This window comes from Protopterus annectens, chromosome 11.part0 (assembly GCF_019279795.1).
Source record: "Protopterus annectens isolate FY-2018-M chromosome 11.part0, PAN1.0, whole genome shotgun sequence".
In the NCBI taxonomy this organism is placed as follows: domain Eukaryota; kingdom Metazoa; phylum Chordata; order Ceratodontiformes; family Protopteridae; genus Protopterus; species Protopterus annectens.
The window spans coordinates 75,427,487-75,454,034 of record NC_056745.1 but is presented as its reverse complement, the minus strand read 5'-3'; the positions used below and the strand labels follow the sequence as shown (position 1 = coordinate 75,454,034).

Genomic DNA, 26,548 nt, shown 5'->3' with positions numbered 1-26,548 from the left:
GTTAGCAGTGATCTTGAATTTTCATGTTGGAATTTCAAATTCTTCTTTGGCATCTGCCAAAATGTGTAAAGTATTCTTAAAGATACCCTTCTGCTAAGACCCCCTTTGAAGGATACCGTACCTCCTTGGGACCTTTCCTTAGTACTTCAGGCTTTAACTGCTTCTCCCTTTGAACTGGCAGCCAAGTGTGCTTTAAATTTCTTTCCTGGAAAACTGCCTTTCTAATAGCCATAACCTCTGCTAGGAGAGTTTCAGAGATTCAGGCCTTATCTTCTAAACCTCCTTATATCATTTTTCACAAGGACAAAGGTATCCTTACAGACCAGTGCTTCCTTTCTGTCGAAGGTGGTTTCGGAAACCTACATCAGTCAAGCCATCAACCTGCCTGCAATTTTTTTCCAAACTACAGTAATAAGGGAGAATTCCTTCTCCACTCACTAGATGGCCATAGGCATTTACGCTATTATCTGCATAGGACTAAAGAATTCAGGAAACTCAGACCAACTATTAGTTTCCATTGCACATCAAAAATTAGGCCAAACTGTCAAAAAAGTGACTATAGCCAAACAAATAACAGAACATATTACCTTGGCTTACACAACCTTGAATGCTCCTCTACAGGAACCAGTAAAAACCCATTCCAGCAGATCCGTGGGGATATCCATGTTTTTTTTTCAGTCTAGAGCCTCCTTAGATGATATTTGTGCAGCTACTACATGGTCAGATCCACACACTTTTATCAGTCATTACAAATTGGATTTTATCTCAAGAGGTAGATCAGCGTTTGGCTCGCCCGTTCAACAGTATGTTCTTCCGTAGGGTCCAGCCAGGGTTCAGGTAGCTGGGGACTGTGTCCCATTCGTGAGAATGAATGAAAATTTACAACATCAGATAAAGAAGTTATGTACTCACCATAACGTTCCATCTGTGTTGTCTGTTTTCATTCAGCCTCACACCCCCTCCCTCCATCCCCAGCCCTTGCCTTCATTATTTCTCCTTAGGGGCAAACGTGAGGATACAACAGATTTCCCTAGAACTAGAGGGCTAATCTCTGTAAATCTGGGATGGTATAGCTTATCATTCTAACCTAGTAATAACCAGTTTCTTTTTGTCAAGAGAGTTTAGTCTCTGTTTTGCAGATACATTTCTTATATGTGTAGTACAAAGGTCTCCTGCATGTATTTCTTCTGTCTCTAAAGCTATGGATATAATCTGAGGTGACAGGGCGGCAGTGCATTTTGGGTAGGGGAGAGCCCAAGAGCTCTAACGTTTCCACGAGCCGTAGTCATGGCCAAGTCGTATCTGATCTCTGATCTGAAACCCATTCGTGAGGCTGAATAAAAATGGACAAAAAAGTTGGACCGTTATGGTGAGTAAATAACTTGTTTTTTCTTCAATCCTTAACAATCTGAACTTCCAAGTAAACCTTCAAAAATAGTTCTTGACTCAGTCACACAGGATTGTGCCTTTAGACTGCCTTCTAGATATGTCTCTTTAAAGGGATTTCTAACATAGGAAAAATTGATTTTGTATCTGGAAACCTTCCTGATTTTTCCATTCAGTCTGAGACATGAGCTAGTAACTCAGGATTCTAGTTTTCATGGCTTCTACAATTCTGTTGATTCATGGAGCCAAGTTATACATGAGAGAAATTCAAATTTTTTTATATTAAAAAAAAAAAACATGGACTCAACATTCTTATCCTCTGGAATTTTCAGATTCCAATTTTGGGCTTTATCAAGAAAGAACTGTGTTGATGGAGGCAGTTAGATGCCTCAGTTTTTGCTTGGAGAGCAGTTTCTCTGGGGATAAACGTGCAAAGCCTGTGGGACAGTTCTGACAGACCAAAGCACATTATCAAAGAGATGTTAGCTGTGATGCATACCATTGAATCTTTTCATGACCTGTAGTCCCCAGGACCACTACAGGTGGTTACAAACAAATAGTAAATTGATGTGATGCATAAACAAATGGGGGTGGGCAGACCAAGTCTTAACCCCTGTACAGACTGCCTATAATGGCCTGTGAGTTAACTCTACAGCATTGTCTAACCCTCCAGGTATCTTTGCAATTACCCCAAGTTTCCTCACATATTGGATCTACTTACACAATGTAGGGGGGGTTTGACTCGTCCTAATATCAAACAACTTCTACTCACTGCCTGGATTATTCAATTCTAATATATTTTAGGCACTTTTTCATGAGGCTGTGTAGCAGGTACTAAAGGAAGCATGAAATTCTACTACAAATTTTATGTTAACCAGTGGAGAAGATTTTGTAGTTGTTGCCTCACCTTTAACCAGTGCCTTATCTGGGATTATTACCTCTGGTTTCAAACATCTGTGTGAGTTACTATTCTGTGCCCTGTTTAATCCTTTGGCAATGAGTTTTTTATCAGCCATTTCAGTGTGTCTGCCCCTGGATCCTCCTTATTTCAGACTTTGTTCAAGCTGTTCTTCAAAAGAGTTTTTTTCTGTTGATATGCAAGGTCACCTGTTATTCAGGTGACAATTAGGATGTTTATTTTTGCTGGGAAAGTTATTCCTGTCTACATTTGAACAGCTATTCTGGCTGTTTTTTTTCATATTTTTGGTAGACTAACTGGTTTATTGCTCTAGCATCTGTAAGAGACTATCCAGGTTGCAACTATTCATGTTGCGTTAATCCTTTTCCATGCATATAGGGTTATCTGTAAAGAAAAAAATGCCCATTCATGCCTGTCTTCCCAGCGACTCTGCTTCACTTCTCCTACATCTGAGTTTGCCTTCTCAGTCCATGCTTTGCAGGTTATTCAGATTTTTGTTGTCTGTGATACCTTTATTTAAACTTTTGAACTTTCCACATTATGTTGCGTGAACAGTTCCCCTTCCTGGCATATATAATTCGAGAGTTGAGGGGTATTTCAACAATGATGCTGTTTCATTCATATTTCATTAATACCTCCAGCCAGTCTTTTTGTTTGCCTTATTATTTCATATTTTACAGTAAAAAATTGAAACATGCCAAAACATGCCTGGACTTTGTTTCTGCTTCTGCTTGCCAGCTTCCGTCTGTGTGTTCTCTCCATTAATGTGTCTTCATTTCCTGGTATCATAAATCTCTTCTGTTATAGTGCATTACAAACAACTCAAGTTCATTGTCATCCACTCTCTGTTATATTCCAGCTCTCATGATGTCACTCCTTGTGCAATTTTCAAAATCATCCATCTTTTCTCCTTGCCTTTTTATTACCTCTGTATTCTGAGAATCTGTTTTTGCAACTCAGCTTTAATTGATGCTTTTATCTTCTTCCATATCTTTTATTCTTCTTTGTAGCCTTTCTGCTTCTGTCTGCTGACATTCTATTGTTTGTTTGTTTGTTTCAAGGAGCTCACATCATACTAGCTATGACCACCTTTTCAAACAAAATACACAATTGCTCCTTGTTATTTGCAGTTTAAAAGCACCCTTCTTTTCCTCCTTTTGTTCCTGCTCACTTAACTTTTTTTTCTGTTTTTTTTTTCTTTCTCCCTAGGAAAGCTATTTTTATCCAAAAGTCTGTAGGCCCTGTCTACAGCTTTGGTGTTAGGCACTCTCCTTATGGTAAAACATTTTTAACATGCTTTGGATAATAAGATCTATGGAGAAGAAATATGTGTAAATCGGTTTGTTCATAATAAACAGAGGTCTTAGTCGATTGCCATAGGCCATCCGTTTATATCCAGAAAGGATAGCATAGAAGATAACACAGATACTTGCTTGAAGCAGAAGGTGGTATGTATACAGTCATCTGTGTAAGGTTCATATTTTACAGGTGTAGTTCTTCTGGAGGAGACAAAAAAATGTTCATTCACCCATCCCACAAACAGCCAGGCTACGCATGAACATATTTGTGACTCCATGGCAATTCTACTTAATTGGTGAAAAAATGTTAAAAGAATGGGTATTTGAACTAGGTACCACTTCTGGTGTGTGTGTGTGTGTGTGTGTGTGTGTGTGTGTGTGTGTGTGTGTGTGTGTGTGTGTGTGTGTGTGTTTGTGAAATTTAAGATGTTCTTCGTGTTTCACAGTTGCAGTCATCATATTTGGGTTATCCCTGCCAGGGTAGCCCTCGGCCAGATTTTTTGCATCGGTTGCTATCGCTTGAGGACCGACGTCAGGTCATCAGTAGTATAACGTAAGGCAGCCAACACCATTACATCAGTCTTTCTTGCCATGGAGCCCGAAGCAGAAACAGTTCTTACAAGTGTCGGTTGGCCGCTACCTGAGTTTTCGTCTACCGAATTGAAGTCTTTTAAAGCTAAGTACCCCGTCGGGGATCCTTTTTTCTTGCACTAACCAATGTCAGAAAAAGTTAATAATTGTCTCGCCTGTGGAAAGCAAATACCACACCGAGACTTCCACTCGTACTGCGTCACTTGTTTAGGCCCAGACCACGACGTCCCCCATTGTCACGTCTGTGCTTTGTTCAATGCCAGATCTATCCGTCGTCGGGCCTTTATTGTAGCCAGATATTTTCGTTTACAGCCCTCGAATTTCGATATGGCTTCGGTAAGCCATTCGACAGTAGATCTTCCAAAAAAACATAAAGATAAAGACAGAGACAGGCCGCACAGGTCCAAACTTACCGACGATGCTTCCGTTAAGCTAGTTGTCAGTCCTCCAGTACTCAGTGAGGCGCTTTGGCAGCGCCTGATGCCCGCTTCAGTTGATTTGCAGGCTCCTACCAAGACCCTTTTTGAATCCAGTATGCTGCAAAACTCTTCTTCGACTAAGGATCCTGAGGTCGTCTCTACCTTGGATGGGTACGGAGCCGCTGAGCAGGCACCGGCTTCCGAGGAAGTCCTTCGCACTACCGAATCTCGACACAAACCGACATCTTCTTTCACGACTACCGTTCTTTCAAAAATGACCAAGTTACTTAGGCCCAGGGTTCGAACCACACCCAAGAAACCGATGACCCACTTTCAGGCGCCTGCTACCTTGCCTCAGTCTCAAATGCTTAAAATTGCGGAAGACCTTATCATGCTAATCAGGGGAAGCCAAGCTACCACCTCCAAAAGGAAAAGAGATCTGTCCCCTGTAGTTTTGTCTGAACAAGAGTCAGATGAATCTGATGCATCTGACTATGAAGACATGCAACCCCTCTCCCCTTTGAGGATTCTGATGCAGGGGACTCCATTCCTTCAGCCTCTCCCCAGAGGATTTTTCCTTTGGGGAAACCATGCATACTTTAAGGGAGCATTTCCATTGGGAGTGTCAGGACTACCCTCAGTCTAAAAAGAGACTCAGGGAATTCCTAGATCTTCTGCACCACAGACCCTTGGCCATCCCCCCAGTCCTGGATGTTGTGGAGGATGTTTTCCTCAAATTCAGCTTGACTCCTGATGCCCTACCTCCTGCTCCCAGAAAACCAGACAGGTACTATAGAGTCCCTGACTCACACAAATATCTTTTTAAAAATCCAACAGCTGACCCTGAGGTCATTTCTCAAGGGCCAAAAGGGATTAAAGAAACCTCTGCTAAGAATCCCACCCCCTCAGACAGGGATTCCCGAGCATTAGACATATAGGCAAAAAAAGTATATACCTCAGCTACTCTTGCTATCAGGGCACTAAATTGTCAGTTCCATATGCTGAAATTTCAGCAACGTACCTTGGAACTGCTTAAACAAAAAAATGTCTTCCTTTCCTGCTTGGGCAGAATCTAAAGATTTATAAGAGTTAATGCATTCTGCAAGTCAAGTAACTAAGCACACTTTGCACTGTGGTTTTGACGCCCTAGAAGCTTCTTGCAGGGCAGCAGTCACTGGATCTGTCATTAGGAGACATGCATGGCTTAAGGAACAAGCCCTGCCAGACCATGTCATATCTAAATAATTGGATGCTCCCTTCCACAAAGATAACTTATTTGGCACTAAGGCAGAAGGGGGTCTTAAAAAGATGTAAGAAAAAGCAAAAGCTATGCAAACAGTTAAGGATTTCTTACAGGTCCAACCCCCTAGGTTCAGCAGGCATTGTCCCTCCAAGCACTAGTCCTTTCCTGCTCCGAGTAAACCAGCCCAGCCTAGCCCCCCTCTCCCCTTCCACCTTTACTTACCTCTAGGAGGAAAACTCTCCTTTCACTCAAGCACCTGGGCCACCATTACCAAGGACCAATGGGTTCTGAACATTGTGTCTCAGGGATACAAATTTTCCTTCCACACCCTTCCAATCCCAAAAGGGTTCCCAGATCTACCACCAGATCAGTGGGCAGAAGCTCAAAAGCAAATCCTTTCCCTGCTCTCTATGAGGGCAGTAGAGCATGTTCTTGTAGAACAGATAGGCCAAGGCTTCTACTCCAAACTATTTCTGGTGCCCAGAAAAGAGGGCACTTGGCGCCCCATCCCCGATCTATCCATTCTGAACACCTTCCCGGTGATTCCAAAATTCAAAATACTCACCCTCCAGCAGCTGCTACCCATGCTTTCCAAGGACGCTTGGCTAGCTACCCTAGATCTAAAAGAGACCTACCTCCACATTCCTATCAGGGAATCATGCAGGAAATATCTCTGCTTCAGGGCAGGATTTCAACATTTTCACTTCTCTGCGCTTCCCTTAGAATTATCTACTGCTCCCAGAGTTTTCACAAAATGTCTGACTCCAGCCATTGCCTTTTGCAGACAAAGAAATATTCAAATTTACCGATACTTAGATGACTGCCTTATTTAGGCAGACAACCAGGAAAGGCTGCTCAAGCACCTGTCCTTTGTAAAGACCATACTAACCTCCCTAGGGTACACAATCAACGAAAAGAAATCCAAACAGGTGCCCACCCAAAGGATAATCTTCCTGGGAGCAACTCCAGACACAGCATCCCAGATGGCATACCTTACACCAGAGAAACAAATTTTCCTGGCAGCCTACTTCTCTCAACTAGCCACCAGGCTCCAGCTATCTTCAAGGAATGCAAGCTCTGGGGTTCATGGCATCTTGCATACTACTCATTCCATATGTCAGACTGCATATGGGGAAACTTCAGTGGTACCTAAAGAGCTTTTGGTGTCAACACTCTCAAGACCTGGAAACTCTTTTACCTATAATTCCTTGTCTCAGAAAGGAATTTCTTTGGTGGGCAAGAGCATGCTCCCACAACAAGGGAGTGCCCTACTTTCCACCGCCACCCAGACCCTCACCACAGATGCATCAGACTATGCTTGGGGTGCACACCTGGATGGCAGGTGCGTACAGGGCCAAAGGAGCCCACACCAAGTCCCTCTGCACATCAGTCAAAAAGAGATGATGGCTATACAGCACGCCTTGATAGCTTTCAAACCCCTTCTCTCTCCAGGGGTTCTCCTGATTAAAACAGACAACACCACTGTGATGTGGTACATCAGCAAGCAGGGAGAGACTCACTCCTACCCTCTATGCAGACTGGCCATGACCCTTTGGCTCACAGCCTCTTCCATGCAACTACACCTGTTAGCACAATTCCTACCAGGCTCTCTCAACTCTTTGGCAGACCAATTAAGCAGAAATCTTCTGGACCCACACGAGTGGCAACTCAACAGAAGTACCTTCACCCTAATAACTCAGAACTGGGGAACCCCGAAGGTCGACCTCTTTGCCCCCCCCACACCAACCATCAGCTCAGCAAATTCTACACCAGGGAGCATCACTGCATGGCTTGGAAAGTGGATGCCCTGTCCTTCCCCTGGTTCGATCTATGTCTTTCCTCCCCTACCTCTCATCCCCAGGGTACTGCTCAAAGTAAGGGAGGAAAAACCAAGGAAAATTTTTATAGCTCCAGATTGGCGCCGACAACACTGATACCCTTTGCTGCGCAGCCTGTCCTCGCTGCCTCCATGGCTTCTTCCTCAGATTCCAAACCTCCTGACCCAGAGGGGAAGGGGAATTCATGCATCCCCAATTGTAGATACTCAATTTGGCAGCTTGGCTTATTCCCTAACCCCCGAACCAATATGCCATCCTCAGTAAACAGGTTCTGGATGTTATCCTTGAGGCCAGACGTCCTAGCACCAGAAAGTCTTATGCAGATAAATGGAAAAGGTTCTACACCTGGATCCAGGCTAAGGGAGCCAATATGGCACAGCCCTCCATCCCTCTCATCCTGAATTACTTAGATGACCTACTACACAGCGGACACTCTTTCTCCTCTATAAAAATTCATGCCTCTGCTATTTCTCCTCGTTTTCCCACTAAGCAGCCCCTTTTCTTACACCCTTTGATCAAACAGTTCCTCAGAGGGGCTATCAACTTGAGGCTCCCCAGAAGGGCACCAACATCAGCTTGCGACCTTAACTTTTTCTTGGAAAAGCTCACCCTGCCCCCTTTAGAACTAGCTTCTTCTGCAGAGCTAAAATTTCTTTCCTGGAAGACAGCATTCATTCTGGCCATCACTTCAGTCAGAACAGTCTCTTAGCTGTAAGCACTCATGGCTGTGGAACCCGTCATCATCTTCCATGCAGACGGGGTATCTCTCAGAACTAACCCATCCTTCATGCCCAAGGTTGTGTCCATTGTGGCTCACAACCAATCCATTAATTTGCCCACCTTATTTCCTAATCTCCAGAACAAGGGGGAAAGGATTCTTCACTCTCTAGATGTGCACAGATAGCTCATATTCTATCTGGACAGGACTAAATCCTTCAGAAAGTCTGATCAATTGCCGGTTAGCTTTGCTACAGAGGCAGAAGGTAAAGCCATCTCCAAGCAAGCCATTTCCAAATGGATAGCACACTGCATCCATTTCTGCTACAAATAGCATAGAAAGCCTCCTCCCAAGGGGGTCAGGACACACTCCACCAGAGCAGCCTCCACCTCTGCAGCTTTCCTCAGAGGAGTCCCCACCAGGGACATCCTGGAGGCTGCCACCTGGACATCTGTTCACACTTTTACCAAGCATTACCACATGCCTCTCTTCTCCAAATCCAGGGCAGAGTTTGTCTCTGCAGTCTTGCAATACATATTAGCCAGCCCCTAGTTTCCTTGACTGCCTCCACCCATTTCCTCAGCTTTGAGAATCTATCCAAATGTGATGACTGCAACAGTGAAACACGAAGAACCTAGTACAGTTGTGTACACTTGCCACAAATGTAGATGTTCGAGTGTATTCACTGTCGCAGTCCTGGTTTCCCTCCCTCCATCCCCTTTTATTCTTTTTCTACTTTTATTACCATTCTTCCTTGTTGTTCTCCTTTCCTTACAAGAGACATATTGGTATTTATTTTCCACTGGTGGGGTTCTTCCACCAGCACCTGGCCTCCTACTTTGGGGGCTCCTGACAGGTTATGACAAGAAAAACTGAAGTAATGGTGTCGGCTGCTGCACTTTATACTACTGAGGACCTGACATCAGTCCTCAAGCGACAGGAACTGATGCAGAAATACAAAGTCTCTGGTATTCGGGCTGGCCGAGGGCTACCCTGGCAGGGATAACCCAAATATGACTGCAACAGTGAATACACTCGAACATCTACATTTATGGTAAGTGTACACAACTGTACTTTTTTCCTTGATTTGCAGTTGATCTAAAGACTGCTGCAGTTCTGTCAGAGCATTGTTATGGAGGAGTCACCATATACAGAGATTTGATGACCATAGCGAAGATGAACTGATGGGAACTTTTGCATCAGAACCTGTCTGATAGTTGAAGGGCATGGTTAGTATCCCTGACATAAGAAAGCAGAAACCAAACTAGTGGTGCTGCGATGGTTGTAGGCAGTGTTCAAATTTTGGATGATGCACATGAGCAGACAACAATAATGAAGACATCTGGCATTGCCTGGTTCCTTGTTTTGTAGATTTAGGGAAAGAGGTAAAAAAATGGATGTTTTGGGATGCTGGACTGTCAGCCTTTTGGCAGATACAGACAGCTTCTGGTTGGAAATGGCAGAGGTAATGATGATGTTGACTTCTTTGTCCACTGCAAGGAATACCTTCATTGGTACTTTATTATCTGACACGCAGGTCCAACTCTCACAGGTTCATACTAGGCTATCTGCCCTAGGGCATTTATAAGCCTAGCCAGAGTGCGTTTGGCTTTCGCCACCCATTTTAAATTAATTTTGCTATGCCCTGTTTCGAGGTTAGTATACTGTGTCTCTGTCTAACAGTGACACAGAAGTGATACCCAGGGTAAACCTACGATCTCCCATCCACTCATCAAGATTCCTCTTGAAGAGAGTCAATGAGGAATCTGCCTAACCTGGACTGGGATTTTATTCCAGAGTGAAGGGAGCCTCTAGGTTATGAATCTGTCCCTCCAGCATGTCCTATTTATTTCAGTGCTGATGTTCAAGTCTCTCGAGCGCGTAGCTCGATGGGATTTGATTTTCTGAGGTGCAGCATGTCCATTAATTCCGGGTTGGACATGGCTTTATACGCCAGGCACAGATCGCCTCTGAGCAGGTGGTATGCCACTGAGTAGAGCTGGAGTTTCTTTAACCGGGCAGCATATGGCATCTGTTTCAGCCCTGTGATCCTCTTGGTGGGGTACTTTTGCGGTCTTTCCAGTTGCTGCAGGTGTCTGGTAAGGTACATCCCAAAAGGGGCATTGTACTCAATTATGGGCCTGATGAGGGATGAGTAAAGAGGCACGATGACCTCCCTTATCTAGATGTGAATCCTTCATGATTAGATGGGCTATATAAAATGTTTTTCTAACCACTTTGGCCACGGTTGTCAAATGAAAGATTGCTATCAACTTGGGTCCCCAGGTCCCTAATTACTTCTTCTGTACTTAATGGATTACCACCTATGTGGTAATTTGTGGGCACTTTGTTTTGCCAAAGGGGATGACTATACACTTTTTGGCATTTAGCTTGAGGCCATGGCTCTGGCACCAGTTGTCTGTTTCTATGAGGCCCTTTTGGAGGATGCTTGTGTCGGCTGGAGAGTCGATTATGGTGCCCAGTTTGCAGTCATCTGCGAACTTGGTCAGCCACAGTCCTTCCGTTGGCCTGTACCTCCGAAATATATACCGAACAAGAGAGGTCCCAGGACTGAGCCTTGTGGGACGCCACTTGTAACTGGTTTGAGTCTGACATGGCTCCAGCAATTCTAACCATGTGGGTTCTGTCCTTGAGCCAGTTTGCAACCCATCTAGTGATATAGGGTTTATATTTAAGCTGGTGAGCTTATCTATATTGCCCGAAAGTGGGTATTGTATCGAAGGCTTTTGTAGGTCCAGGTAGGCTGTGTGGACCACCTTCCCTGCCAATGGCCTTGGTGACTGTTTCAAAGAAATCAACCAGGTTTAAAAGGCAGGATCTGCCCTTAACAAAGTAGAACTGGGTAGAATCCAGTGTCTGTAGGTCCCCAATATCTTTATTTATGAGGTCCATGATGATCCTTTCCATAGCTTTGCAGACCAAGCTAGTCAGGCTTATGGGGCGATAGTTTCCAGGATCCTTGAGGCACCACCTTTGTGGAGTGGGACCACTGTTGTTGCACGCCACTCTTGGGTACATATCCTGTAGTAAGGCTGAGATTGAACAGTAGTTTTATGTTTGGGTTTAGCTCTTCTTGGAGTTCATGTAGACGAGCCCGGGACACCGCCTGGTCCCATTGATGCTGTGTTTTTTGCTTTGGAGAGGGCAGCCTTACCTGAGCATCTGAGATGTCAGGGGGGCAGCACTCTGCTGGGATAGATATTTGCCCTTTTGGGGGGGGGGGAGTTTGCGCTGAACCTGTCAGCTAGGATGTTGGCAGTGTCTGTGGGTTTGGTGTATTTTTTGTCATTTTGGACTAATTCTGAGCATATCTGGGAATTCCCACCCAGGTTCCTAACATAACTAAAGAAAGCCTTGTGATTATCCTTAGTGTCCTGTGCAATTTTTCTCTCAAAGCTGGCCTTAGACGATTTTATGAGTGCCCGTAGTTTTTTGCTAATACTGATCGGAGATGCCGTCCCTTTTTGGGATTTTGCTCTATCATGTAATAGCTTCCTCCTTCTATTGTATAGTTTGTTTACTGCCCAGTTTGCTTCTGATCCATGACTTTTTGCTGGTGTCAAGCAGTCAGCCAGCTGGTTGATGGTGGGGTAGGCTTTGACTTCTGCTGCCATGGTGAGGATGCAGTATTTAGGATTATCAAAGAGGACTGTCAGAGGTGGATGTAGCATACTTTTTTCCTGTATCAGTTTATCTATGATAAGGACCTTCCTTGGAGGCTCAAACATTCTTTCCTTCCATCCATTTCTGCAGAGGCCAGTCCCCTGAGTCTGCCTTCACTGGAAGCTGTCTGTAAGTCAGGGAAGTTTATACTGTGTATTGTATGGTTAAGACATTGTAGAAGGTTCTGTTTAGAGGCAAGGGACAAACTGGCAGACAGAGAAGAGGACTACATTTATGTATTTGGCACACAGCATCTCAGTTTGTGTGTTCGTGAGGACGTCTGTTGTAAGTAACTGGAAATCCTAAAATGTAATGCCTAATTCTGACTAGTAGAGAAAGGATTACCAAGCCTTGGACCTATCATGGAAGTATCCCACTTTAATCAACTGATTATTTAAAAATATTTCAATTATTTACTTTTATATCAATCAAGTATATTTATATTATTCACTGAATTAGAAAGAGGACCATAGTTGACTTAGTTTTCTTATTTGTAGATTTTCATTGAAGATGCTTTCGATGTTGCCTCAGATATCCTTGAAAGAGGTGATAGTCATGCCATATTAAATGACAGGTAAGCCTGGAAGTGTGCAGTAGCAGTATGTATTAGTAATTTCATATTTGTGTTGAAACTAAACTCAAGGTAAGCAGTCTTTTGGAGATTTTTAATGAAATCTTGGTGTTCTGGCTTAAATGCCAACATTTCAACCATGTGACCTGAAAGCTCTGGAAGGAAAGTTAGAAGCATAGGAGCCACACCTTACTGCTGTATAAATGGCACTGATGGCAATTACCCATGACACACATCAGCCAGGAGAGCTATCATATAATTCAATGCAGGAGTCTAGAATGACAAAAGGCAAGTTGTTCAAAGTTAAGACCCAAGACCAGGTTTGTCTGTTCTACAACATTTGTAATGGCTCTGTTGGCCTCTATTGGTTTGCTGACAAACATATGTCATCTGGCATTAGTTCATTATCTTTTTTGTTGTTGTCTGATGCCTTTGGCACCTGTTTTTCAGAACAAGATATGGGCAGGTGCCATTCCTCTTCCAGTGCTTTTGCAAATAAATATTCTGCCTCCTTTATGCAAAGGGTATTCAGGTATGTGGGACAGATCACGGTGTTAAACTTGAATCTAATAGATCTATTTCCTTCACTTTCTCTTTAGTGAAGTTAGCTTGCCATCAAGGGTTGAGGTGGTTCAATTAGGTTGTTCTGCACCCAGTTCTGCACCCATGGCTCTTCCTGTCTCTACACTGGGTTTTAAAATTGTGTTCTCATGTTAGTGAAGAATTGCAAAGCAGGTGCCAGGATGCAAGCACGTTAGGTGTCTCATTCCCCGGCACCATCTCCTTTGTGTACCTTCCCTTTACCGGCTCAGACTTCTTTTTACACTCCAAGCATCCCTTTACTGTTTTGCTTGTGTGACCCGTGCCTTTGTTGAAGGCAGGAAGGACTTCATTATCTGGATCTAACATGCAGAGTATTTCTGCCACACTGAATCTTCATTTGTAGCTACTTTGGAATGGATGGAGTTCAGTTACAGAAATTTGAGGATAATCAGTCATTCATGGCTGGCATTCCTTGGATGACCTTTACTTTGGTGAGCTTCAGGTCCTAGAGACTCTGCTATAGAATGGTCATCTCATTCCTGGTGTTGGCCTAAAAGTTTCCTAACAAATATTTGAGGAGGAAGAGCCCTATGTTTTCCATCCTTTGGAAACAGTCATCAGAAACACGATGTTGTTGGGAGAGTTTGTACAGTGATTTGACTGAATAGCTCTGGCTTGTTCACTCTATATTCAGAGATAAAAATCAAGGTAGTAATATATAGTAATTCAAGGCAAGTACAACAGTAAGAGTTTATGTTGCATGTTGAATATTGGCAGTAGATTTGGAGAAAGTGGAACAAGTTATCAGAAGACATAATGGAGGTTGAAATTGATTGTGTAGGTGAGGCCTGATCAAAGCAAAGAAAAATGACTTTGTTTAAATATGTTGGAACTACAGTATGTTGGAGGCAGTAATGCATGACAAATAAAACTCCAACACTCATTGCTTAAACAGGTTAGGATTTTGTGCTCACTGTATGATACTGTCCAGATACTCTCCTTAAACAGAATACTCTCAGGGATAACCCAAATATGACTGCAACAGTGAATACACTCGAACATCTACATTTATGGTAAGTGTACACAACTGTACTTTTTTCCTTGATTTGCAGTTTATCTAAAGACTGCTGCAGTTCTGTCAGAGCATTGTTATGGAGGAGTCACCATATACAGAGATTTGATGACCATAGCGAAGATGAACTGATGGGAACTTTTGCATCAGAACCTGTCTGATAGTTGAAGGGCATGGTTAGTATCCCTGACATAAGAAAGCAGAAACCAAACTAGTGGTGTCATGATGGTTGTAGGCAGTGTTCAAATTTTGGATGATGCACATGAGCAGACAATAATAATGAAGACATCTGGCATTGCCTGGTTCCTTGTTTTGTAGATTTAGGGATAGAGGTAAAAAAATGGATGTTTTGGGATGCTAGACTGTCAGCCTTTTGGCAGATACAGACAGCTTCTGGTTGGAAATGGCAGAGGTAATGATGATGTTGACTTCTTTGTCCACTGCAAGGAATGCCTTCATTGGTACTTTATTATCTGCCACGCAGGTCCAACTCTCACAGGTTCATACTAGGCTATCTGCCCTAGGGCATTTATAAGCCTAGCCAGAGTGCGTTTGGCTTTCGCCACCCATTTTAAATTAATTTTGCTATGCCTTGTTTCGAGGTTAGTATACTGTGCCTCTGTCTAACAGTGACACAGAAGTGATACCCAGGGTAAACCTACGATCTCCCATCCACTCATCAAGATTCCTCTTGAAGAGAGTCAATGAGGGACTCTGCCTAACCTGGACTGGGATTTTATTCCAGAGTGAGGGGAGCCTCTGGGTTATGAATCTGTCCCTCCAGCATGTCCTATTTATTTCAGTGCTGATGTTCAAGTCTCTCGAGCGCGTAGCTCGATGGGATTTGGATTTTCTGAGGTGCAGCATGTCCATTAATTCGGGTTGACATGGCTTTATACGTCAGGCACAGATCGCCTCTGAACAGGCGGTATGCCACTGAGTAGAGCTGGAGTTTCTTTAACCGGGCAGCATATGGCATCTGTTTCAGCCCTTTGATCTTCTTGGTGAGGTACTTTTGGGGTCTTTCCAGTTGCTGCAGGTGTCTGGTAAGGTACATCCCAAAAGGGGCATTGTACTCAATTATGGGCCTGATGAGGGATGAGTAAAGAGGCACGATGACCTCCCCTTATCTAGATGTGAATCCCTTCATAATTAGATGGGCTATATAAAATGTTTTTCTAACCACTTTGGCCACGTGGTTGTCAAATGAGAGATTGCTATCATCTTGGGTCCCTAATTACTTCTTCTGTACTTAATGGATTACCACCTATGTGGTAATTTGTGGGCACTTTGTTTTTGCCAAAGGGGATGACTATACACTTTTTGGCATTTAGCTTGAGGCCATGGCTCTGGCACCAGTTGTCTGTTTCTATGAGGCCCTTTTGGAGGATGCTTGTGTCGGCTGGAGAGTCGATTATGGTGCCCAGTTTGCAGTCATCTGCGAACTTGGTCAGCCACAGTCCTTCCGTATTGGCCTGTACCTCCGAGAAATATATACCGAACAAGAGAGGTCCCAGGACTGAGCCTTGTGGGACGCCACTTGTAACTGGTTTGGAGTCTGACATGGCTCCAGCAATTCTAACCATGTGGGTTCTGTCCTTGAGCCAGTTTGCAACCCATCTAGTGATATAGGGGTTTATATTTAAGCTGGTGAGCTTATCTATATTGCCCGAGTGGGGTATTGTATCGAAGGCTTTTGCGAGGTCCAGGTAGGCTGTGTGGACCACCTTCCCCTCGTCAATGGCCTTGGTGACTGTTTCAAAGAAATCAACCAGGTTTAAAAGGCAGGATCTGCCCTTAACAAAGTAGAACTGGGTAGAATCCAGTGTCTGTAGGTCCCCAATATCTTTATTTATGAGGTCCATGATGATCCTTTCCATAGCTTTGCAGACCAAGCTAGTCAGGCTTATGGGGCGATAGTTTCCAGGATCCTTTGAGGCACCACCTTTGTGGAGTGGGACCACTGTTGCTGTACGCCACTCTTTGGGTACATATCCTGTAGTAAGGCTGAGATTGAACAGTAGTTTTATGTTTGGGTTTAGCTCTTCTTGAGTTCATGTAGGACGCAGCCCGGACACCGCCTGGTCCCATTGATGCTGTGTTTTTTGCTTTGGAGAGGGCAGCTCTTACCTGAGCATCTGAGATGTCAGGGGGGCAGCACTCTGCTGGGATAGATATTTGCCCTTTTGGTGGGGGGGGGGGAGTTTGCGCTGAACCTGTCAGCTAGGATGTTGGCAGTGTCTGTGGGTTTGGTGTATTTTTTGTCATTTTGGACTAATTCTGAGCATATCTGGGAATTCCCACCCAGGTTCCTAACATAACTAAAGAAAGCCTTGTGATTATCCTTAGTGTCCTGTGCAATTTTTCTCTCAAAGCTGGCCTTAGACGATTTTATGAGTGCCCGTAGTTTTTTGCTAATACTGATCAGAGATGCCTTCCCTTTTTGGGATTTTGCTCTATCATGTAGTAGCTTCCTCTTGTTTACTGCCCAGTTTGCTTCTGATCCATGACTTCTTGCTGGTGTCAAGCAGTCAGCCAGCTGGTTGATGGTGGGGTAGGCTTTGACTTCTGCTGCCATGGTGAGGATGCAGTATTTAGGATTATCAAAGAGGACTGTCAGAGATGGATGTAGCATACTTTTTTCCTGTATCAGTTTATCGATGATAAGGACCTTCCTTGGAGGCTCAAACATTCTTTCCTTCCATCCATTTCTGCAGAGGCCAGTCCCCTGAGTCTGCCTTCACTGGAAGCTGTCTGTAAGTCAGGGAAGTATATACTGTGTATTGTATGGTTAAGACATTGTAGAAGGTTCTGTTTAGAGGCAAGGGACAAACTGGCAGACAGAGAAGAGGACTACATTTATGTATTTGGCACACAGCATCTCAGTTTGTGTGTTCGTGAGGACGTCTGTTGTAAGTAACTGGAAATCCTAAAATGTAATGCCTAATTCTGACTAGTAGAGAAAGGATTACCAAGCCTTGGACCTATCATGGAAGTATCCCACTTTAATCAACTGATTATTTAAAAAGATTTCAATTATTTACTTTTATATCAATCAAGTATATTTATATTATTCACTGAATTAGAAGGAGGACCATAGTTGACTTAGTTTTCTTGTTTGTAGATTTTCATTGAAGATGCTTTCGATGTTGCCTCAGATATCCTTGAAAGAGGTGATAGTCATGCCATATTAAATGACAGGTAAGCCTGGAAGTGTGCAGTAGCAGTATGTATTAGTAATTTCATATTTGTGTTGAAACTAAACTCAAGGTAAGCAGTCTTTTGGAGATTTTTAATGAAATCTTGGTGTTCTGGCTTAAATGCCAACATTTCAACCATGTGACCTGAAAGCTCTGGAAGGAAAGTTAGAAGCATAGGAGCCACACCTTACTGCTGTATAAATGGCACTGATGGCAATTACCCATGACACACATCAGCCAGGAGAGCTATCATATAATTCAATGCAGGAGTCTAGAATGACAAAAGGCAAGTTGTTCAAAGTTAAGACCCAAGACCAGGTTTGTCTGTTCTACAACATTTGTAATGGCTCTGTTGGCCTCTATTGGTTTGCTGACAAACATATGTCATCTGGCATTAATTCATTATCTTTTTTTTGTTATTGTCTGATGCCTTTGGCACCTGTTTTTCAGAACAAGATATGGGCAGGTGCCATTCCTCTTCCAGTGCTTTTGCAAATAAATATTCTGCCTCCTTTATGCAAAGGGTATTCAGGTATGTGGGACAGATCATGGTGTTAAACTTTAATCCAATAGATCTATTTCCTTCACTTTCTCTTTAGTGAAGTTAGCTTGCCATCAAGGGTTGAGGTGGTTCAATTAGGTTGTTCTGCACCCAGTTCTGCACCCACGGCTCTTCCTGTCTCTACACTGGGTTTTAAAATTGTGTTCTCATGTTAGTGAAGAATTGCAAAGCAGGTGCCAGGATGCAAGCACGTTAGGTGTCTCATTCCCTGGCACCATCTCCTTTGTGTACCTTCCCTTTACCGGCTCAGACTTCTTTTTACACTCCAAGCATCCCTTTACTGTTTTGCTTATGTGACCCGTGCCTTTGCTGAAGGCAGGAAGGACTTCATTATCTGGATCTAACATGCAGAGTATTTCTGCCACACTGAATCTTCAGTTGTAGCTACTTTGGAATGGATGGAGTTCAGTTACAGAAATTTGAGGATAATCAGTCATTCATGGCTGGCATTCCTTGGATGACCTTTACTTTGGTGAGCTTCAGGTCCTAGAGACTCTGCTATAGAATGGTCATCTCATTCCTGGTGTTGGCCTAAAAGTTTCCTAACAAATATTTGAGGAGGAAGAGCCCTATGTTTTCCATCCTTTGGAAACAGTCATCAGAAACACGATGTTGTTGGGAGAGTTTGTACAGTGATTTGACTGAATAGCTCTGGCTTGTTCACTCTATATTCAGAGATAAAAATCAAGGTAGTAATATATAGTAATTCAAGGCAAGTACAACAGTAAGAGTTTATGTTGCATGTTGAATATTGGCAGTAGATTTGGAGAAAGTGGAACAAGTTATCAGAAGACATAATGGAGGTTGAAATTGATTGTGTAGGTGAGGCCCGATCAAAGCAAAGAAAAATGACTTTGTTTAAATATGTTGGAACTACAGTATGTTGGAGGCAGTAATGCATGACAAATAAAACTCCTACTCATTTCTTAAACAGGTTAGGATTTTGTGCTCACTGTATGATACTCTCCAGATACTCTCCTTAAACAGAATACTCTCAACCTCTCACTGAAATGACAGAACAATTTTTATACATAACTGCTGCCTGTACAATCCACTAAGTTGCATATGGGCTTTCTCTTTAGTAACTTCTACCTTTGTAAAATCTTAGAATGCATGCATGTAACTACTGTATGTGTATAAACAGAAGTAAAAATGTAACTACTCTGTGTTTAACTGGAACTTAGTATAATGCAGTGTAAGCAAATGGAGCTTTTCTCCCCGGGTCTCCTCTGAAAATGGGTATTACCCAGTCAGACTTTCCTGGTAAACAAAGACAAATTAATAAGTAATAAATGACTTGATATTTTTATTGAGATTGTTGGTTTGTTTTGCAGATCAGCTAGAAATATTTGAAGGTGATAGTAGTGATTTATTGAAGAAGTAATAGTATGGCACTATTATTGTCAGTAAAACAAAAATTTGATGCAATTTGAGACCAAACAGTGACACTGTATACTCAAACTGCATGTATGGAGCTCTCTGGAATATAAGGCAAGATGAAGAAATTTAAAAAATGAGCAGTATTCTGGAAGGTGCTGAAGGTATCTATTGTCTCTAAATAAAGCAGGTGCTTTGGTGGGCTTTATCAAGACATTGCTGGGTACAGCAAAGGCATATAGATTGCATTTGCCATACTCTGAATGACCGCATTGAAGGTCTAGGCCAGTAATGGTTCAGTTTACATTTTGCTATGGAAAAGAACAGTTATTGTGGCTATTGTTGCTATTGATGAAATAGATGTACAATGGCAGATCAGCCATTCTTCATGGATTGATTTTTCTGACAGCAGAAATATTAATTCACTGAGGTAATTAAGGAATTTAGAAAGTAGAAAATTAAATATAAATTGACATTTCTAGGAATTTTAAAGATATTTTTCTATCTGGTATGCAACTATTTGCCAATGCCAAAAAATCAGTGTTGGCTAGGTTGCGAGAAATGCCACAGTTGCGAGATCTTGATATAGAGCAAATGGAGCTAAACAGCCCTACCAAGACTGAAAATATTTCAGAATCAGAGTAAGTGGGAGATGAGTAAAATTACCACTCAGTTCACTGAAGGTGTGGTAGAGTGTTTGTGTTCCTTGTTTCGTTTACATTAGGTAGAACGATTATATTTATCTGTGTCTGACTGGTGACTAGTATTTTTGGATTGTCTGCTGTTCGTTGTAATATTAAGTGCTTTAAGTGTGCCAGTATGTTAGCCAGGAGTAAGGTGATGGTCATCACAATATATAAAGTATATTCTAAGAAACATAAGAAGGATTTTCATGCATTTGGTTTTTTGAGTCACACTTCATCAAACCTGTAACTTAGCGAACTGAAACCACGCTGATGCATCTCATCAGCTCTGTGGATGAATCTCTGATGGGCCTGTGCCTCTTTCAGGAGGTTTGGTAAGTTTCTGATGATTTTTCTCATTGAGTTAAAGTTCTGTTGAAATATAACTCATTGAACTGATATAGAACCATGCAGAGACACACCCACCCACACACACACACATATATATATATATATATATATATATATATATATATATATATATATATATATATATATATATATATATAGATATATGTGTGTGTGTGTGGAGAGAGTGAGGGAGAAACAGAAAGCGATAGATAGAACCATAGATATATAGAAATATACTGCTGTATAGACATAGATGCATAAAATGTGTGTGTGTGTGTGTGTGTGTGTGTGTGTGTGTGTGTGTGTGTGTGTGTGTGTGTGTGTATGTGAATATATATGCATTTATTTGCATTTACATTTCTACATGTAGGTACTGAAATTATTAGGTGATGTCCGGACTTGAAAAACTGTGTCTCTTCACCAAAAAATTCCAACACTGAAAAGGGAAGGCGCAGACTACATTGAAATTAATGGAATCTGTAAGCACAATACATGCAGAATAACATGCAGGAAGAGGAGGACGAGTGACATTTCAGGGAAGGCAGGACTGGAACAATCAAAATAATTTTAAATGGAATAGTAATTGCTAAGAAATAAACCATATATTTGTAATGCATTAAAAGGAAAACTCTTATGTTTTGATTTGCTTTTTGTATAACTGTATGTGTACCAATGTTTCTGTGTAATATGCAAAGTTAATAAAGGTGGTTAAATAAAAACCTCTAGCATTCTGTTGTTCTTCTTTCGGCTTTTCCCAGTTAGGGGTCGCCACAGCAGAACTCCGGTCCGCTAATGATTTGCAGTAGATTTTTACGGTGCCAAGGTGCCAGCTCAACACCCAACCTTCAATGAAGGCACGCCCATTCATGCATGTCTTTTGAATGCCACTCGACTGCGGGGAGGACATGCAGACTCCACACAGAAGGCGCTCCAGCTGAGAATCGAACGGGAGAACCTCTTGCTGTGAAGCGACAACGCTACCGCTGCACCACCACGGCTTTCAAAAACATCTAGTACTCTAATGAGTAAAAATAGCTTTTGTTAGTATCTGCAAATTAGAGTGAGAGAGAGAGATGGTGAATGACAAGACTCTGTGATACTAAGTTAAATAGTGTTAAACTGAATATTATTCTAGGGCTAATGATTTAACTCCTAATGCTGGAACAGTCAATGTTAAATAGCCGTAAGGAAAGAAGTAATACCACGCTACAAGATCTTGTACATGTTTCATATTGTTTGATAGCCAGTGCAGCTTAGACAAGTTGATAATGACATATTGTTGTAGATTAATTGCTTTTTAACAGAAGGCCACAGAGACTGTGTAAAGTATTTGTAGCCACACTAAGCCTTTTGATTGGTCATGTCTGCAGTTAGAATTATTTACGATATTTACTTTGATGTAGTTCATGGGGCACTGTGATTACTCTGTGTAAATGGGAAAAAGGGTTTGCTAAGCACTTTTCTGACATCAGTAAGGTGCTTAAAAAGCTTTTGTTGAGCACCTCTAAGCACTGTTATCCTTTAGCCTCATAGTAGAGTCTATCTACAGCAAGTACTTTCCACCAATGAATAGTGGCAGAAGCTAAAGGTTTGTAGGTGTGTTTATTTATTTATTTATTTGCAGTTGTTTTATTATTTATTTGCAGTTGTTTTACCAGGATAGTCCATTGGGCCAAGATGAACCCATTTTCAATGGAGTCTTGGGGAGAAAAGCTCCGATAACAAAGTACAATAGGTTTTACATTAAATTACAATACTTACAGTTATTTAGCTTATAGCATGACTTTGCAAGTAGTACACCTCCAGAAACAAGGTTACAATAGGTTTTAGGTTAGATTACATTATTTACAAGTGATACAGCGTAGAGCATAATGTTACAAGTAGTGCAGACTGGTGATGAATGTTACGGAAGATACATACTAGAAAAGAAAACATTTCAATATAAATACTGAGAGCCATTAACTCTTAGGAAGCTTGAATATATGACGTATAATAATATATTTTTTGTAAATAGTTTAGTTAGTACGAGCAGAAAATGTAAGAGTTAGGAGAGGCAGCAAAAGGAAGTTACCAGAAAGGAGGGAAAAAAGTGAGGGTAAAAAGTGATTGCCAGTGTATATTATGATGGATGAGAACAGGAGCATTCCCACTGGGATAGCAGGTGAGAGTGAAGAGATTTTTTGAATATAAAGTGGTTAGAGATGGTACGAATGGATGGTGGTAGAGAGTTCCAGAGACGTGCTAGACCATAGGATAGGAGATTTTTCCCTGAGGGACGAGTTGGTTTGTGCAGTTCTATTAGGTTCTGGTTGTTAGATCTTAGTACTCTGTTGGGAAGATGCATTTTAAAGGCAGAGGAAAGGGATGGGCACAGTAAGGGGTTGAAAATGAGCTTATGTGCAAGAGTCAGTTGGGTATAGGTGAGATGATTGGATAGTTTTAGCCATTTTAGTTTGTGGAGAGAAAAACAGTGGTGGCTAGATGACTTGTGGCTAGTAACGAATCTGGCGATTTTGTTGTAACATGAGGAAAGTTGTGTTTTAAGGGAAGATTGTAGGTTATTTAAGAGTGGGGCTCCATAGAGAAGGGAGGGGATAAGAAAAGAGGTAGAGAGAGTGATTTTAGTGGAGGGTGTGAGGTAACGATTTTGTCGGTAGAGCATGCCTAGTTTTTGGTGAGTTTTTTTGATATTTAGTTGAAGGTGGGAGTTGAATTTAAGATTACTATCAATTTGGACCCCAAGTAATTTAGTCTCAGACACCAATTCCAGAGATGTGTTGTTATGACTAGTGATAGAAAATGTGTGTGTATTGATAGAGGTGACTTTAGAGGGAGTAAAAACCATTAATTTGGTTTTAGTGGCATTTAGTGCTAGGTGATTTTTTCCATCCATTGTTCAGTGATTGAGAATGCATCTTGTGTAAGCTTTTGCAGCGTGGGGATGGATGTGGCAGAACAGATAATAGTTGAATCATCTGCGTATTGGATGATATTTGCGGAAGGGATAGAATTACGGAAGTCGTTTATGAATATATTGAAGAGGAGAGGACCTAATATGGAACCTTGTGGAACTCCAGTTGGGGTATTAAGGAAGGAGGAGGTGGCCTTTTTTCATTTTACTGATTGATATCTATTAGATAAGTAACTGGAGAACCAGTTCAAAGAGAGGAAGACGATAGGTTGAGCTGAGAGAGTTTAGTTAGAAGAAGTTTGTGAGAGATAGTATCAAAGGCCTTAGAGAGGTCAAGTAGGAGGGTAGAGACAATATGACCGGAGTCCCGGGATTTATTTACAGTTTCCAGGAAGGAGAGGAGGGCTGTCATAGTGCTATGACCAGGTCTAAAACCATGCTGTGCTGGAGTTAGTAGGTGATTGTCTAAGAGATATGGTAGGAGTTGTAGTTGGATACACTTTTGTAGGAGTTTCGAGATGGGAGATAGGATAGCGATGGGACGGAAATTAGTAGTATTGTTATTATTGCCACCTTTATGTAAGGGTATGATAAAAGCCTTTTTCCATATTTGGGGTACTATGCTTTCCTGGATAGAGCGGTTGATTAGAATACTAATGGGGTAGGCAATGGCTTCTGCAGCTATGCTAAGAAAGTATGAAGGGATGTTATCTGGGGCATTATAGCATGGCTTCAGTTTCTGAAGGAGTTTTATTATGGTGGATGTGGGTATAGGTTTAAATGAGAAAGGAGAGGAAGGGGAAGAGAGGGCATTAGATGATGGAGATAATGGAGAGGAAGAGTGTGCAGTAGTAGGAGTAGTAGAGGAAGGTGAGGATGAAGTGGAGGGAGTGGTGTTGTTAGTAGGAGTAGTAGAGGAAGGTGAGGATGAAGTGGAGGGAGTGGTGTTGTTAGAAAATGTTGCGGTTAGTTTAGAAATAGAGTTAATGAAAAAAGAGATGTTAAGTTGTCTATCTCGCCTTCATTCTTGCTGGATGGGTTCGAGCCGACTGCCCGACTGCCACTCTAAAAGCTCGAGAGTTGGTTCCACCGGCTCGAGGCTCCCCTTATATCCCACAATGCTAGGCTTGAGTTACCCCAGATCTCGTTTGCCGCTACAGCGATCGAGGTGTTGGTTTTCTACCGGCTTCTTGGTGAGTAAACTTTCAGTAAAGTTAGTATACTTAAACCCCTTTATTTTTAATTTTATCTCTTGTTTCCCTTAGTTTAGTGGAATTCTCTCCCTTTTTTCTCTAAAATCCCGTTTCTTCCCAACAAGAACTTATAAGTTCTTCCCTCGGGCCTTCAGGCCTTCTTCTTCCATTCCCTAGTGGTGTGTGTGTGTTGTTTCTCTTAAATTAAAACCTTGATAGTTGTTTTATTTTTTGAGTTTAAAAATAAGATAGGGTGTAATCAGTGTGTTTGACTGGGTGTGTGTGATTACACTTTTTTCTAAGATGTCTAAAGACACAAAGGTCTCAGGCTTCAAGAAGTGTGATGCGTGCTGTCAGAAAATGTCTCTGACAGACGGTCACACTTCTTGTGTCTACTGCCTGGGGTTTGCACCTGCAGGACTCCTGTGCTGTATGCCACGGCTTCAGTCCCAGGGTCCTGCAGGAAAGAAAGAACAAATTGATCCTAAGAGGTTTACTCAAGCCTGAGGATTCCCTCTCTGTCTCTGGGAAGCCCTCCAAGGCTTCTAGGTCCTCGGCTCCAGCTACTGAGCCGAGACCTAAGGCTACTAAACCTTGCTACATCGGCTCCGCTGGAGCCGATGAGTCTCAGTCTACAGTTTCTGTGGTTCCTCGCTCTGGCTGGAGCCGAGGTATAAGATTCCCTGTCGGCTCGACCAGACCTTCGGAGCCGACATCTAGGAAGAGATCTAGGTCACCATCCCTTGGCTCCGTTCATTCGGCTCCAGCATCTCCTCTGCTGTCTGAACGGAGCCATTAATCTCACCTCTAGGTCATCGAGGCTGTCGGATCATGACCTTCAGAGGGTAGTGAGTCGACTTCTTAAGTCCGAGGCACTGGCCCAAATGCTTCAGAGCCCGACTCATCAGTCGATGCCTGCCCCTGTCCATCAATATGTTCCTCCTCCGACTCTTGAGCTCGGAGCCGGGTCGCTTCGAACCGAGACTGTGGTAGCCGGGAGCCGACACAATTGTCGCCGGCTCCATCGCCGCTCGATTTCTTCCTTGAAGAATCTCGGCGCCGGACTTCCATCGCCGGCTCCGAGGGGTGAGTGGCATCGACCCTTGTCCGACCCCGCCTCCTCTCGGGCTTCGGCGCTGGTAAGTTCGGCTCGACATCGGCCTCGAGCCATCACTGTCGGTGCCGAGGGAGGTTTTAGCTGGAGCGGGACCTCTGGCTCTGCCTGACAGGGGTGCTCGAGGTCATGCGGAGTGTGTTAGAACCTGGTTCTACCCCACAGTCGGCTCCGTCTGCCCCCCCCTCTTCGGTGCCTCAGGTCAAGTCGACTCACTCCCTCATCCCAGACCGCAGAGAGCCAGCTCCTCAGGAATCCCCGTTGGGATCTCATCCTCTTCCGAGGCCTCCTGTTTTGGCAGAAGAGCCCCTCGAAGAGAAAGTGTAAGAGGAAACACATAGACTCACCTGAGTCCGTCACCTCTGACACAGATTTAGAGGATTCCAAGGGTTCCCCCCGTTCCCCTTCTGAAGATGTCTCCTTTGCAGACATTCTGGAAATCCTTAAGCAGAGGGGAAATTGGCCAGCCCTCAACCCTTCGGAGGATGAATCTGTGTACCTTGAGGCGCTTTGGCTCTCGTCCTTCCACCTCCTGGGTGTCTCCCCTTGACCCCCTCATGCAGGTGGTAGCAAAAGGCATGGACGGCTCCTGATTCGTGGACCCCACTCCCAGGAGACCCTCAAAATTCATAACGCACCAGCAGACAAACAGTTTTTGACAAAAGGAGTTTCTGTGGATGCTATGGTGGTTGCTGCTGCCACTAAGAAGGAACTAGCTGATCCTTCAGTACCTGTCCATCCACCTAACAAGGAATCTAGGTCCATGGACAGGTACGGAAGCGGATGTTCTTGTCAGCGACATTTGCAATGCGTCGCTGAACTACCTATGCCATTTTACTCGCCTTCAAAGGGACTTGATCAAAGAAGCGAGTGAC

The 26,548-nt window shown here is 42.9% G+C and overlaps 1 protein-coding gene across 1 annotated transcript in view; it reads left to right on the top strand.

Annotated features, from left to right (window-relative positions):
- Positions 1–26,548, top strand: part of STRA8 (stimulated by retinoic acid 8) — a 396,440-nt gene that overhangs the window by 200,313 nt on the left and 169,579 nt on the right. The window contains exon 3 of the mRNA XM_044087171.1: positions 12,594–12,670. Within this exon, the coding sequence (XP_043943106.1) occupies positions 12,594–12,670 (77 nt within the window). The remainder of the gene's footprint in view (positions 1–12,593; positions 12,671–26,548) is intronic.